The following is a 16,721-nucleotide window of genomic DNA, read 5'->3' on the forward strand; positions in this document are numbered from 1 at the left end:
GTCTTAAACGTTGTTTGTTGTCTTGGTAATGTCGGTCTCCCTGGTGATATGAATAAGTTGGACATCAGACATATTTTGCCCCAAATAACGAGCCACTAGTGAGATTCGAGGTCAAAACATGTGAATTTAGACTTGACTAGATCGCAGAGCCAGGCATAAACATCACAGTTGCCAGCTACATGTGCGTCTCACTCACATGCTTATATGGTTCCCCGTTTTCAGAAGTCATTCTCTTAACATTAAAACACACATATAGTCATTATAATAGCACTAGTTTCACGTAGCACAAATTAATACACAACTGACTTTGTGTAATAGAATATGGAAATCTAGCACACTCTCTGGTGGCGTGTTGCAACCTCTCCATCTGTCAGCTCGAGTGCGCATGAGCAGTGACGTCACAGCCAGTATAAAAGCTCGTGCCGGCCTGCTGGTGGTATAGATTTTCCTCTCTGCTCGATGGGAGAACGTACTCACAGTAGATAATACTAGTGTGGCTTTGTGTGTTTAGACGGTTACAAGCAAGGTAAGCTTGTTCTTGTGTTCATACTCTTTAGTACAGGATTTTCATGTGTGGTACTTTGTGTTTTAATCTAAAAAATTTTACTCTGAAATTTTGTATGTTTGTGTGTATCTTTTAATGAAAACTTGTTCTGTTTTCGCAGATTAAATCCTCAACAATGACTTCGACAGCAACCAACAAGACGGTCCTGGACAGGTACCTGAGGCTGCCCATCCCGGACAACAAGTGCCAGGTGATGTACGTGTGGGTGGACGGCTCCGGCGAGAACCTCCGCTCCAAGTCCAGGACCATCAACTTTATCCCCAAGAGCCCGACAGGTGAGCTGGTCTGAGGTCCCGTGGCGGTGGTGTGGTTACTGGGGCTGTCTGGGGTCTTGATTATGGTATTTAGTCTGTTATTGTGGTGAGAAGCGTCCCGTGGGTCGTGGTGGGGTTGAGGGCGGTGGTGGGTTGAGGTCTGTTCGGTAGTGAGGTGGTGTGGGCAGGCAGGTGTGGGTATAGTTTAAGATGGTTCTACACTGATTTTTAATTCAGGTAGTCTTGGTTTTACGTGAATTTAATTTCTCTAGCGTACAAGTTTGTGTACTTCATATATCTACATAAAATCGGACAAGACTGCTACCTCTAGGTAACAAGGGTACAGGTAGTCAGGTGTGTTGTGGGGTACAGGTAGCCAGGTGTGTGGTTGTCCGCCTCCACCCTTGGTGAAGGCGCTCTCCCTGATCAATAGTGTGCCTGCAAGGAGTGGGGGTCCCCCCCCCCACCCCTTCCCGGTACTCCCCCCCCCCCCCCCCACCAGTCTCTCCTCCCCACCCTAGTGCACCTCTGGGACCCCCTCCACCCTAGTGCACCTCTGGGACCCCCCCTCCACCCTAGTGCACCTCTGGGACCCCCCCTCCACCCTAGTGCACCTCTGGGACCCCCCCTCCACCCTAGTGCACCTCTGGGACCCCCCCCCCCACCCTAGTGCACCTCTGGGGACCCCCCCCCCCCACCCTAGTGCACCTCTGGGGACCCCCCCCCCACCCTAGTGCACCTCATGGACACCCCCTTCCCCCCACCCTAGTACACCTCACCTTTCACACATTACAGGAGGGAGTATAGTAAGTACTGCGCTAGAGATGTAACAAGAAATTTTAAAGTACTATAAATGTTATACTTTATTGTGTATATTGTTGAGTAAAGTTTCTTTTTAGGAAGACTTCTTAACTATAGTTATTATAGATAACTTAAAGGTATTCATATTGCACGAGTAATTTTATACACTTTAAAAGATTTGTTTAAAATATTAAACATTGTTCACAAATTTAAAGATTTTCAAACTCTTACGTGGTTTAAGTAACTGTTGGTTTTATATTGGTTTTAACGATCCCTGTTTTTGTCTAATTTCAGAACTTCCAATCTGGAACTTCGACGGCTCGTCTACCGGCCAGGCTGAAGGCAGCAACAGCGACGTGTACCTTCACCCAATAGCACTCTACAGCGACCCCTTCAGGCTGGGCGAGAACAAACTGGCTCTCTGTGAGACCTACAAACACAACAAGAAGCCGACGGAAACCAATCACCGCCACAGGTGCTTGGAGGTGTGCACGAAAGCTGCTGACACTCATCCCTGGTTTGGCATGGAACAAGAGTACACTCTCCTGGACACTGACAACCATCCCCTGGGCTGGCCCAAGAATGGCTTCCCTGGCCCTCAGGGCCCCTATTACTGTGGTGTGGGGGCCAACAAGGTCTACGGCAGGGACGTGGTGGAGGCCCACTACAGGGCGTGTCTGTACGCCGGCATCAACATCTCTGGAGAGAACGCCGAGGTGATGCCCGCTCAGTGGGAGTTCCAGGTTGGTCCCTGTGAAGGCATCACTATGGGCGACGACCTCTGGATGGCCCGGTACCTCCTTCACCGTGTTGCAGAAGACTTCAACGTTGTGGTGTCCCTGGACCCCAAGCCCATCCCTGGCGACTGGAACGGTGCCGGAATGCACACCAACTTCTCTACTAAAGGAATGAGAGATCCTAATGGAATCTCTGATATTGAGAAGGCCATAGACAAGCTCTCTAGACATCATATTCGCCACATCAAAGCTTACGATCCCAAAGAGGGCAAGGATAACGAGAGGCGGTTAACTGGACTGCACGAGACCTCGTCAATCCATGACTTCTCTGCTGGTGTAGCCAACAGAGGCTGCTCGATCCGTATCCCTCGCGGTGTGGCGGAAGAGAAGATGGGTTATCTTGAGGACCGTCGACCATCCTCCAATGCAGATCCTTACATGGTGTCAGAGGTGCTGGTGCGGACGATTTGCCTAGATGAGTAGGCTCTGGGGGAGGTCTTCACGCCCACTACACCTGCGGCAGACAGCTGGTCCTCACAGCTGTCGCACGCTAGGGACCAACGCACTTACATTATTTCTCGTATTCACCCTGCCATTTTAATCATGTTGATTAACATTTTACCTCATTCATTTCTAACCTCCATTCATTTTCATTTTAATCATTTCCTGTGAAAGATTTAATTTGAGTACAAGTATTATTTTATTGTGATATACGCAAGTATGGTTTTTTAAACCACTGTCCATATGTAAATAAGAATTTTTAAGTGTCGTATTTTAAAATTTTAATGTATAACAATAATCAATTTTAATATATCATGACCCATTACATGTTTGTAGTTCGATAGTATATAATTTTCCTCTTTAGTTGCTGAATGACTAGACCTTTTAACTGACACGAGTAGCAGTGTTCTTGGTACATTAACACTGAAGAAATTCTTAGCTTTATGCGCTACAGTAATTTGTCTGCGATTTATTGGCATAAAGAAAATTTTATTCTTCGGTATTTTTCATAATTCTTTCAATGAAGATCCTCACTATTGTATACAAAGCTGTTTGAGCGCGCCTGTTGACGTCACCCCGTTGTTGATTCATGGGTCGTGTATGGGGCAAGTGCCTAGGACAAGTCGGGACTATTGGTATGGGTGTTGTCCGCCGGGCTCTGCTCCTGTGTTGCCTAGATCACCTTGAACCATGGCAACACAGCTTCCTCCTCCCCCCCCTCTTACTCTCAGCACCAACACATTATCGCCTTCTTGGACCACAACACCCATCCCAGGCCTTCTGAATCCTACCAACCCTACCACATCCCCCCCCCCCTCTCCCCACCAACCCTACCACATCCCCCCCTCCCTCCCCATCAACCCTACCATATCCCCCCCCCTCCCTCCCTTACCAACCCTACCATATTCTTCCCCTCCCTCCCCCACCAACCCTACCACATTCCCCCCTCCCCACCAACCCTACCACATCCCCCTCCCTCCCTCCCTCCATCTCTGCGCCCTTCCTAAACCTCTTATTTTCCCCTAGACTGATGTGCTTAATAGAGGCAAGGAGCGGTGGTAGTGGTTGGGCTGCAGGGCGTCTAGGAAACTGACATATTATCGTGATCTCTATATCCTGCGCCAGGACAGTGTTGCCTTCAGCCTCGCAGATTACATGGTTCTTGACTGAAGTTAACACTCGGAAGTTAACGTAGTCTCTTACAGTGTATGAAGACCTGTTATACAGGCAACTATTTAGTTCATTTAAAGGTAAAATGATCTTTTTAATCTTTGAAAACAATTGAGCGTTTAAAAGTTAAATTTTTTTTTCGTTATTTTTTTTAAGAAAAATCAGCTGCTCTTGTATAGTGTGGGCTCTTAGGAAAACATCTACGATTGGCAAATGAGCTTACAGATGCGTACTGTCGCTGGTGTTGGTTACTGCTCTTGGGCCTCGCTCAAACCCTTGACCATCTGGCATATTGCTTGGGTTCTTGTTATTCACTACTGTGTTCGAACTGGTCAAGTTCTTTGTCGCTGTACGGGATGCTTTTTCTGCCTAATTCATGTTCCTCTTTTTCTTCCTGTATATCTTCTCCAGTCTTTTGGTCTCTGAGCCAAGTTCCGTTACTTGCCATTTGGTAGTTTAAACTTGGTGAGCCATTCGTTATTCGTCTCTGACCTCTCGTCTCTCGCTATGAATCTCTGCTGCACAGGTTCTCGCTAATCCACAGGAACACCTTTAGTCACCCTAGCATGTTTCCTATTGTACACCTGTTACCTGATGGGGTTGGTTCTGTTTCGAAGGCTTTACGACGGTTCAAAAATCTAAAGTCGACCTACCGTCTCCCGGAGCCTCTACCGCCTGTAAATGTATATCTTGACAAGGTTATGCTGCAGGAGGTCTCGGTGGGACCCGGCCGTGCTGCTTCTATCGTGAAGACCAAGTATCTCTTCTCTAGTTCCTCACTCTTGTTTTTCTTGGCTAATGATCCCTAAACTCTGTTCAGTTTGTCTTGCTCCTTGACTAGGTTCCTTCCCCCCTCTGTAATTACTTAAGCAATTTGCGTCTGGCTGTTGCCAGTACACATTCATGTAATGATTGTGTGTTTCAGCGCCAGAGCATGTGCACATAGCTTTACCCAGCCCACATAGCTTTACCCAAATCACATAGCTTTACCCAGACCACATACCTTTTATCAGCCCCACAGCTTTACTCAACCCACATGGCTTTACTCGGACAACATAGTTTTACACACACCACATAGCATATTCCAGCCTACATGGCTTTACCCAGACCCCAAAGCTTTACCAAGATCACAAAGCTTTACCCAGCCTATATAGCTTTACCCAGCCTACATAGCTTAACCCAGACCTCATAGCTTTACTTAGCCTACATAGCTTTATCCAGCCCACATAGCTTTACCATGACCACATAGCTTTATGCAGACCTCATACCTGTACCATGCCTACGTAGATTTATCCAACCTACATAGCTTTATCCAGCCCACATAGCTTTACCCAGCCTACATAGATTTATTCAGCTTACATAGCTGTACCAAGTCCACATAACTTACCCAGACCACATAACTTTACCCAGCCCACATAGCTTTACCCAGCCTACAAAGCTTTACGCAGACCACATAGCTTTACCTAGCCTACAAAGCTTTATGCAGACAACATAGCTTTACCCAACTCACATGGCGTTACCCAGCCCATACAGCTTTAGCCAGCCCGCATAGCTTTACCCAACCCACATTGCTTTACCCAGCCTACATAGCTTTACGCAGACCTCATACCTGTACCATGCCCACATAGATTTTCCCAGCCAACATAGCTTTACCCAGCTCACATAGGTTTACCCAACCCGCATAGATTTACCCAGCCCACATAGTTTACCCAGCCCAAATAGCTTTATGCAGACCACATAGCTTTTCCCAGCCCACATAGATTTACCAAGCCTACATAGCTTTACCCAGACCACATAGCTTTACCTAGCCTACATAGCTTTACTCAGCCCCCATAGCTTTACCAACACCACTTAGCTTTACCCAACCCACATAGCTTTACTCAGCCTAGATACCTTTACCCAGCACGGTGGGGAGCCGGTGGCTGAGCGGACAGAACACGGGTCGCGTGATCCTGTGGTCCCGGGTTCGATCCAGGGCGCCAGAGAGAAACAATGGGCAGTGCTTCTTTCACCCTGATGCCCTTGTTACCTGACAGCAAATAGGTACCTGGGAGTTAGTCAGCTGTCACGGGCTGCTTCCTGGGGGTGGAGGCCTGGTCGAGGACCGGGCCGTTGGGACAGTAAGCCCCGAAATCATTTCAAGATAACCTCAAGATATCCAACATAGCCAGCCCATATAGCTTTACCCAGCCCACATAGTTTTACTCGGCAAACATAGCTTTTCCCAGCTCATATAGCTTTACCCAACTAACATAACTTTACCCACTTTACCCAGCTCGCATAGCTTTAGCCACCCCAAGTAGCTTTACCGGCCCACATAGCTTTACTCGGACTATATAGCATTACCCATTCCACATAGCCTTACCCAGCCCAGATAGCTTTTCGCAGCCCTAATTGCTTTTCCCAGCCCACATAGCTTTACCCAGACAACATAGCTCTATCCAGCCTACATAGCTTTACCCAGACCACATACCTTTATCCAGCCAATATAGCATTATCCACAACATACCTTTACCCAAACCACATAGCTTTACCCAGACCACATAGCTCTACCCAGCCTACATAGCTTTATGCAGACCACATAGTTTTACCCAGACCTCATAGCTTTACCCAGCCCACATAAATTTACCCAGCCCACATAGCTTTACCAAGCTCACATAGCTTCCCCCACCCGCATAGCTTTACCCAGATCACATTGGTTTACCTAGCCGACATTACTTTACCCAGACCACATAGCTTTACCCATCCCACATAGCTTTACGCAGCTCACATAGCTTTACCAAGCCTACATAGCTTTACCCCAGACTACATATCTTTACCCAGCCTGCATAGCTTTACTCAACCCCCATAGCTTTACCCAGACCACATAGCTTTATTCAGCCCACATAGCATTATCCAACCCCCATAGCTTTACAATTCCCACATAGTTTTACCCAGCCCACATAGCTTTACTCAGCCCACATAGATTTACCCAGCCCACATAGCTTTACCCAGACTACATAGCTTTATTCAGCCTACATAGGTTTACCCAGACCACATACCTTTAACCTGTCTACATAGCTTTATCCAGCCTACGTAGCTTTATCCCCCTACATAGCTTTGCCCAGTCAACATAGATTTACTCAGACCACATAGCTTTACCAAGCCCACATAGCTTTACCCAGCCCACATAGCTTTACCCAGACTACATAGTTTTATCCAGCCTACATAGGTTTACCTAGACCACGTACTTTTAACCAGTCTACATAGGTTTATTCAGAATACATAGCTTTATCCACCCTACATAGCTTTACCCAGCCAACATTGATTAACTCAGACCACATTGTTTTACCCAGCCTACATAGCATTACTCAGACAACATAGCTTTACCCAGCCCACATAGATTTACCCAAACTATATAGCTTTAACCAGCCCAATAGCTTTACTCAGGCCACAGGCTTTTCCCAGCCCACATATCTTTACTCAGCCCTCATAAATTTACTTAGCCCACATAGCCTTTCCCAGCCCAAATAGCTTTACACAGTCCACATAGCTCTACCCAACCCACTTAGCTTTATGCAGACCACATAACTTTACCCAGCCCACATAGTTTTACGTTTCCTACATACCTTTAACCAGCCTACATAGTTTAATACAGCCTACTCAGCTCTATAAGGCCTATTAAGCTTTAACCAGCCCACATAGCTTTACCAAGCCTACATAGAGTTACCCAGACCACATAACTTTACCGAGACCACATAGCTTTACTCATCTTACATAGGCATACCCAGACAACATAGCTCTACCGGGTCCCACATAACTTTACCCAGCTAACAAAGCTTTACCCAGCCTACATAGCCTTACCCAGACCACACAGATTTACCCTAGCCCACATAGCTTTACCCAGTCTACATAGCTTTATGCAGACAACATTGCTCTACCCAAACCTCATATCTTTACCTAGCAAACATAGCTTTACCCAGGCAACATAGCTTTACCCAACCATCATAGCTTTTCCCAGCCCACACAGCTTTACTGAGTCTACATAGCTTTACCAAGACCACATAAATTTACCCAGCCCAAATAGCTTTACCCAGCCTACATAGATTTACCCAGACCACCTAGCCTTACCCAGAGCACATAGCTTTACTCAGCTTACAAAGCTTTAACCAGACCACAGAGCTGACCCAGACCACATAGCTTTACCCAGCCCGCATAGCTTTACCCAGCCTACATAGCCTTACCCAGACCACATAGCTTTACCCAGCCCACATAGCTATACCCAGCCTACATAGCTTTATGCACACCACATAACTTTACCCAGACCTCTTAGCTTTACCCAGCCCACATAGATTTACCAAGACCACATACCTTTACCCAGACCACATAGATTTACTCAGCTTACATAGCTTTACCCAGACCACATAGCTTTACCCAGCCCACATAGCCTTACGAAGACTACATAGCTTAACCCAATCCACATAGTTTTACCCAGCCTACATAACTTTACGCAGACCACATAGCTTTACCCTACCCACATAGATTTACCTATCCCACATGGTTTTACCCAGCCCATATAGCTTTACCCAGGCTACACAGCTTTACCCAGCCCACATAGCTTTACAAAGACCACATAGCTTTACCTAGCCTACAAAGCTTTACCCAGCCCACATAGCTTTACGCAGACCACATAGCTTGACCCAGCCAACATAGCTTTACCCAACCCACATAGCTTTACCCAGGCTACATACCTTTATGCAGACCACATAAATTTACCCAGCCTACATAGCGTTACCCAGCCTATATAGTTTCACGTAGACCACATAGCTTTACCACGCCCACATAGATATTCCCAGCCCATATAGCTTTACCCAGCCCACATAGCTTTACTAAGCCCACATAGCTTTACTCAGCCCGCATAACTTCACCCAGCCCACATTTACCCAACCCACATAGATTTACACAGACCACATAGTTTTACCTAGCATAGCTTTACCTAGCCTACATAGTTTTACCCAGCCCACATGCTTAACTCAGTCCAATTAGATTTACCAAGTCTACATAGCTTTACTCAGTCCAATTAGATTTACCAAGTCTACATAGCTTTACCTAGACCATAGAGCTTTACCCAACCCACATAGCTGTACCCAGACCACCTAGCTGTAACCAGATCAAATGTCCTTACCCAGCCAGCATAGCTTTACCCAGCCCATATAGCTTTACCCAGCCCATATAGCTTTACCCAGCCCTCATAGCTTTACCTAGACCACAAAGCTTTACCCAGCCCACATAGCTTTACCCAGCCCATATAACTTTACCCAGCCCACATAGATTTTCCTAGCCCACACAACTTTACTCAGCCTGCATAGCTTTACACAGACCACATAGCTTTACCTAACCTATATAGCTTTGAACAGCACACATAGCTTTACGCAGACTACATAGCCATACCCAGCCCACATAATTTTACCCTGCCCACATAGCTTTACCCAGCCCACATAGTTTTATCCAGCCCATATCGCTTTACCCAGCAAGCATAGCTTTACCCAGACCACATAGCTTTACCCAGACCACATAGATTTAACCAGCCCACATAACTTTACCCATCCCATATAGTTTTACCCAGCCTACATAATTTTACCCAGCCCACATAGCTTTACCCAGCAAACATAGCTTTACTCAACATATATAGCTTTACGCAGACCACATAGCTTTACCCAGCCTACATAGCTTTTCAAAGCCTTCATATATGTACATAGCTTACATATCTTTATCCAGCCTTGATACCCTTATCCAGCCTATATAATTTACCCCGCCTTCATAGACTTACTCAGACCACATAGGGTTACCCAGACTACATAGCGTCACTCAGCTTACATAGCGTTAACCACACCACATAGCTTTACCCCGCCAACATAGCCATACCCAGACCACATAGCTTTAACCAGCCTACATATATGTACCCAGCCTACTTAGCTTTTCGCAGACAACATAGATTTACCCAGACCTCATAGCTTTTTCCAGCCCACATAGATTTACCCAGCCAACATAGCTCTACCCAGCCCATATAGCTCTACTCAGCCCACATAGCTTCACCCAGCCCGCATAGCTTTACAAAGAAAACATTGATTTACCTAGCTCACATAGCTTTACCCAGACCACATAGCTTTACCCAGGTCACATAGCTTTACCCAGCCTACATTGATTTACGCAAACCACATAGCTTTACCCAGCCTACATAGATTTTCCCAGCCCACATAGCCTTACCCAGCCCGCATAGCTTTACCCAGCTCACATATCTTTACCCAACCCACACAGCTTTACGCAGACCACATAGCTTTACCCAACCGACATAGCTTTTCCCAGCCTGCATAGTTTTACCCACCCCACATAGCTTTACACATCCCACATATAATTTCCCAGACCACATAGCTTTAACCAGTCCACATATCTTTACTCAGCCCACAGGCTTTACCCAGACCACATAGCTTTACTAAGCTCACATAGCTTTAACCAGCCCTCGTAGCTTTACTAAGCCTACATAGCTTTTCCAAGCCCAAAAATCTTGACCAAGTCCACATAGCTTTACTCAGCCCACATAGACTTACCCAGCCTACATAGTTTTACACAGCCCACATAGCTTTACCCTGACAACATAGCTTTACAAAGAGAATATTGTTTTACCCAGACCACATAGCTTTACCATGCCTACCTAGCTTTATTCAGCCCACATAGCTTTACCCAGCCTACATAGCTTTACTCAGACCACATAGCCTTATGTAGCCCACATATCTATACCCAGCCCACTTAGTTTTACCCAGACTATATAGCTTTATCTAGCCCACGTAAATTTACCACGACCACATATGTTTACCCAGACCACATAGCTTTACCCAGCCCACATAGCCTTACGAAGACCACATAGCTTTACCCTACCCTCATAGATTTACCTATTACACATAGGTTTACCCAGCACATATAGCTTTCCCAAGCCACACAGCTTTACACAGCCTACATAGTTTTACCCAGCCCACATAGCTTTACTTAGTCCAATTAGATTTACCAAGTCTACATAGATTTACCCAGACCACATAGCTTTACCCAACTCACATAGCTGTACCCAGACCACCTAGCTGTAACAAATTCAAATGTCCTTACCCAGCCAGCATAGCTTTACTCAGTTCATATAGCTTTACCCAGCCCTCATAGCTTTACCTAGACCACATAGCTTTACCCAGCCCACATAGCTTTACCCAGCCCATATAACTTTACCCAGCCCACATAGATTTACCCAGCCCTCACAGCTTTACCCAGCCTACATAGCTTTACGCAGACCACATAGCTTTACCCAACTTATAAAGCTTTGAACAGCCCACTTAGCTTTACGCAGACTACATAGCTATACCCGGCCCACATAGCTTTACCCTGCCCACATAGCTTTACCCAGCCCACATAGTTTTACCAAGCCCATATAGCTTTACCCAGGCCACATAGCTTTACCTAGCCCACATAGCTTTACGGAGACCACATAGCTTTACCTACCCTACAAAGCTTTACCCATCCCACATAGCTTTACGCAGACAACATAGCTTGACCCAGCCTACATAGCTTTACCCAACCCACATAGCTTTACCCAGGCTACATATCTTTATGCAGACCACCTAAATTTCCCCAGCCTACATAGGATTACCCAGCCCATATAGCTTTACGTAGACCACATAGCTTTACCACGCCCACATAGATATTCCCAACCCATATAGCTTTATCCAGCCCACATAGCTTTACTAAGCCCACTTAGCTTTACTCAGCCAGCATAACTTCACGCAGCCCACATTGCTTTACCCAGCCCACATAGATTTACGCAGACCACATAGTTTTACCTAACATACATAGCTTTACCCAGCCTACATAGTTTTACCCAGCCCACATAGCTTTTCTCAGTCCAATTAGATTTACCAAGTCTACATAGCTTTACCCAGACCACATAGCTTTACCCAACCCACATAGCTGTACCCAGACCACCTAGCTTTAACCAGATCAAATGTCCTTACCCCGCCAGCATAGCTTTACCCAGCCCATATAGCCTTACCCAGCCCTCATAGCTTTACCTATACCACAAAGCTTTACCCAGCCAACATAGCTTTACCGAGCCCATATAGCTTTACTCAGCCTAGATACCTTTACCCAGCACGGTGGGGAGCCGGTGGCTGAGCGGACAGAACACGGGACGCGTGATCCTGTGGTCCCGGGTTCGATCCAGGGCGCCGGAGAGAAACAATGGGCAGAGCTTCTTTCACCCTGATGCCCCTGTTACCTAGCAATAAATAGGTACCTGGGAGTTAGTCAGCTGTCACGGGCTGCTTCCTGGGGGTGGAGGCCTGGTCGAGGACCGGGCCGTGGGGACAGTAAGCCCCGAAATCATTTCAAGATAACCTCAAGATAGCCCACATAGCTTTACCCAGCCCACATAGCTTTACCCAGCTCACATAGTTTTACTCAGCAAACATAGCTTTTCCCAGCTCATATAGCTTTACTTAACTAACATAACTTTACCCAGTTCACATAGCTTTACCCACCCTAAGTAGCTTTAGCGGCCCACATAGCTTTACTCTGACTACATAGCATTACCCATTCCACATAGCCTTACCCAGCCCAGATAGCGTTTCGCAGCCCTAATTGCTTTTTCCAGCCCACATAGCTTTACCCAGACCACATACCTTTATCCAGCCAACATAGCATTATCCACAACATACCTTTACCCAAACCACATAGCTTTACCCAGCCCACATAGCTTTACCCAGCCTACATAGCTTTATGCAGACCACATAGTTTTACCCAAACCTCATAGCTTTACCCAGCCCACATAACTTTACCCAGCCCACATAGCTTTACCAAGCTCACACAGCTTCCCCCGGCCCGCATAGCTTTACCCAGATCACATTGCTTTACCTAGCCGACATTACTTTACCCAGACCACATAGCTTTACCCAGCTTATGTGGCTTTACCCAGCCTACATAGCCTTACCAATCCCACATAGCTTTATGCAGCCCACATAGCTTTACCAAGCCTACATTGCTTTACCCCTGACTACATATCTTTACCCAACCTGCATAGCTTTACTCAGCCCCCACAGCCTTACCCAGACCACATAGCTTTATTCAGCCCACATAGCATTATCCAATCCACATAGCTTTACGATTCATGTATAGTTTTACCCAGCCCACATAGCTTTACTCAGCCCATATAGCCTTACCCAGCGCACATAGCTTTTCCCAGCCCACATAGCTTTTCCCATCCCACATAGATTTACCCAACCCACATACCTTTACCCAGACTACATAGCTTTATTCATCCTACATAGGTTTACCCAGACCACATAGCTTTAACCAGTCTACATAGCTTTATCCAGCCTACATAGCTTTATCCACCCTACATAGCTTTACCTAGCCAACATAGATTTACTCAGACCACATTGCTTTACCCAGCCCACTTAGATTTACCCAGCCTACATAGCATTACTCAGACAATATAGCTTTACCGAGCCCACATAGATTTACCCAAATTACATAGCTTTAACCAGCCCAATAGCTTTACTCAGGCCTCATCACTTTACTCAGCCCACATAGCCTTTCCCATCCCAAATAGCTTTACCCAGTCCACATAGCTTTACCCAACCCACTTAGCTTTACGCAGACCACATAACATTACCCAGCCCACATAGTTTTACGTATCTCACATACCTTTAACCAGCCTTCATAGTTTTTTCCAGCCTACACAGCTCTATGAAGCCTATTAAGCTTTAACCAGCCCACATAGCTTTACCCAGCCATTATAGGTTTACTCAGACCACATAGCTTTACCCAGCCCACATAGCTTTACCCATCCCACATAGCTTTACCCAGATTGCACAGTTTTATCCAGCCTACCTAGGTTTACCCAGACCACTTACCTTTAACCAGTCTACATAGCTTTATCCACCCTACATAGCTTTACCTAGCCAACATAGATTTACTCAGATCACATTGCTTTACCCAGCCCACTTAGATTTACCCAGCCTACATAGCATTACTCAGACAACATAGCTTTCCCGAGCCCACATAGATTTACCCAAATTATATAGCTTTAACCAGCCCAATAGCTTTACTCAGGCCTCATCACTTTACTCAGCCCACATAGCCTTTCCCATCTCATATAGCTTTACCCAGTCCACATAGCTTTACCCAACCCACTTAGCTTTACGCAGACCACATAACTTTACCCAGCCCACATAGTTTTACGTATCTCACATACCTTTAACCAGCCTACATAGTTTTTTCCAGCCTACACAGCTCCATGAAGCCTATTAAGCTCTAACCAGCCCACATAGCTTTACCCAGCCATTATAGGTTTACTCAGACCACATAGCTTTACCCAGCCCACATAGCTTTACCCATCCCACATAGCTTTACCCAGATTGCACAGTTTTATCCAGCCTACCTAGGTTTACCCAGACCACGTACCTTTAACCAGTCTACATAGCTTTATCCACCCTACATAGCTTTACCTAGCCAACATAGATTTACTCAGATCACATTGCTTTACCCAGCCCACTTAGATTTACCCAGCCTACATAGCATTACTCAGACAACATAGCTTTACCCAACCTGCATAGCTTTACTCAGCCCCCACAGCCTTACCCAGACCACATAGCTTTATTCAGCCCACATAGCATTATCCAATCCACATAGCTTTACGATTCATGTATAGTTTTACCCAGCCCACATAGCTTTACTCAGCCCATATAGCCTTACCCAGCGCACATAGCTTTCCCAGCCCACAGCCCACATAGCTTTCCACATAGATTTACCCAAATTATATAGCTTTAACCAGCCCAATAGCTTTACTCAGGCCTCATCACTTTACTCAGCCCACATAGCCTTTCCCATCTCATATAGCTTTACCCAGTCCACATAGCTTTACCCAACCAACTTAGCTTTACGCAGACCACATAACTTTACCCAGCCCACATAGTTTTACGTATCTCACATACCTTTAACCAGCCTACATAGTTTTTTCCAGCCTACACAGCTCTATGAAGCCTATTAAGCTCTAACCAGCCCACATAGCTTTACCCAGCCATTATAGGTTTACTCAGACCACATAGCTTTACCCAGCCCACATAGCTTTACCCATCCCACATAGCTTTACCCAGATTGCACAGTTTTATCCAGCCTACCTAGGTTTACCCAGACCACGTACCTTTAACCAGTCTACATAGCTTTATTCAGCCTACATAGCTTTATCCACCCTACATAGCTTTACCTAGCCAACATAGATTTACTCAGATCACATTGCTTTACCCAGCCCATTTAGATTTACCCAGCCTACATAGCATTACTCAGACAACATAGCTTTCCCGAGCCCACATAGATTTACCCAAATTATATAGCTTTAACCAGCCCAATAGCTTTACTCAGGCCTCATCACTTTACTCAGCCCACATAGCCTTTCCCATCTCATATAGCTTTACCCAGTCCACATAGCTTTACCCAACCCACTTAGCTTTAACAGACCACATAACTTTACCCAGCCCACATAGTTTTACGTATCTCACATACCTTTAACCAGCCTACATAGTTTTTTCCAGCCTACATAGTTTTTTCCAGCCTACACAGCTCTATGAAGCCTATTAAGCTCTAACCAGCCCACATAGCTTTACCCAGCCTACATAGAGTTACCCAGACCACATAGCTTTACCGAGACCACATAGCTTTACTCCTCATTCATAGGAATACCCAGACAATATAGCTCTACCGGGACCCACATAACTTTACCCAGCTAACATAGCTTTACCCAGTCTACACAGCCTTACCCAGACCACACAGATTTACCCAAGCAACCATAGCTTTACGCAGTCTACATATCTTTATGCTGACAACATTGCTTTACCCAAACCTCATATCTTTACCTAGCCCACATAGCTTTACCCAGCCATCATAGCTTTACCCAGCACACACAGCTTTACTGAGATTACATAGCTTTACTCAGACCACATAAATTTTCCCAGCCCAAATAGCTTTAACCAGCCTACATAGATTTACCCAGACCACCTAGCTTTACCCAGACCACATAGCTTTACTCTGCTTACAAAGCTTTAACCAGACCACAGAGCTGACCCAGACCACATAGCTTTACCCAGCCTACATAGCCTTACCCAGACTACATAGCTTTACCCAGCCCACATAGCTATACCCAGCCTACATAGCTTTATGCACACCACATAACTTTACCCAGATCTCATAGCTCTACTCAGCCCAATAGATTTACTCAATCCACATAGCCTTATGCAGCCCAAATATCTATACCCAGCTCACATAGTTTTACCCAGACTATATAGCTTTACCCAGCCCACATAGATTACCCAAGACCACATATCTTTACCTAAACCACATAGATTTACTCAGCTTACATAGCTTTACCCTGACCACATAGCTTTACCATAGCCCACATCTTACGAAGACTACATAGCTCTACCCAGTCCACATAGATTTACCCAGCCTGCATAGCTTTACGCAGACCACATATCTTTACCCAACCCACATAGCTTTACCCAACCCACATAGCTTTACCCAGGCTACATATCTTTATGCAGACCACATAAATTTACCCAGCGTACATAGCATTACCCAGACTATATAGCTTTACGTAGACAACATAGCTTTACCACGCCCACA

The 16,721-nt window shown here is 45.8% G+C and overlaps 1 protein-coding gene across 1 annotated transcript; it reads left to right on the forward strand.

Annotated features, from left to right (window-relative positions):
• The first annotated feature begins 396 nt into the window (after positions 1 to 396).
• Positions 397 to 3,197, forward strand: LOC123761804 (glutamine synthetase 2). Its single transcript, XM_045748024.2, has 3 exons — positions 397 to 526; positions 666 to 840; positions 1,915 to 3,197. The coding sequence occupies exons 2-3, from the start codon at positions 681 to 683 to the stop codon at positions 2,838 to 2,840; spliced, it is 1,086 nt and encodes a 361-aa protein (XP_045603980.2). The 5' UTR covers positions 397 to 526; positions 666 to 680; the 3' UTR covers positions 2,841 to 3,197.
• Positions 3,198 to 16,721: the final 13,524 nt, after the last annotated feature.

The sequence above is a fragment of the Procambarus clarkii genome, chromosome 24 (assembly GCF_040958095.1).
Source record: "Procambarus clarkii isolate CNS0578487 chromosome 24, FALCON_Pclarkii_2.0, whole genome shotgun sequence".
Lineage (NCBI taxonomy): Eukaryota > Metazoa > Arthropoda > Malacostraca > Decapoda > Cambaridae > Procambarus > Procambarus clarkii.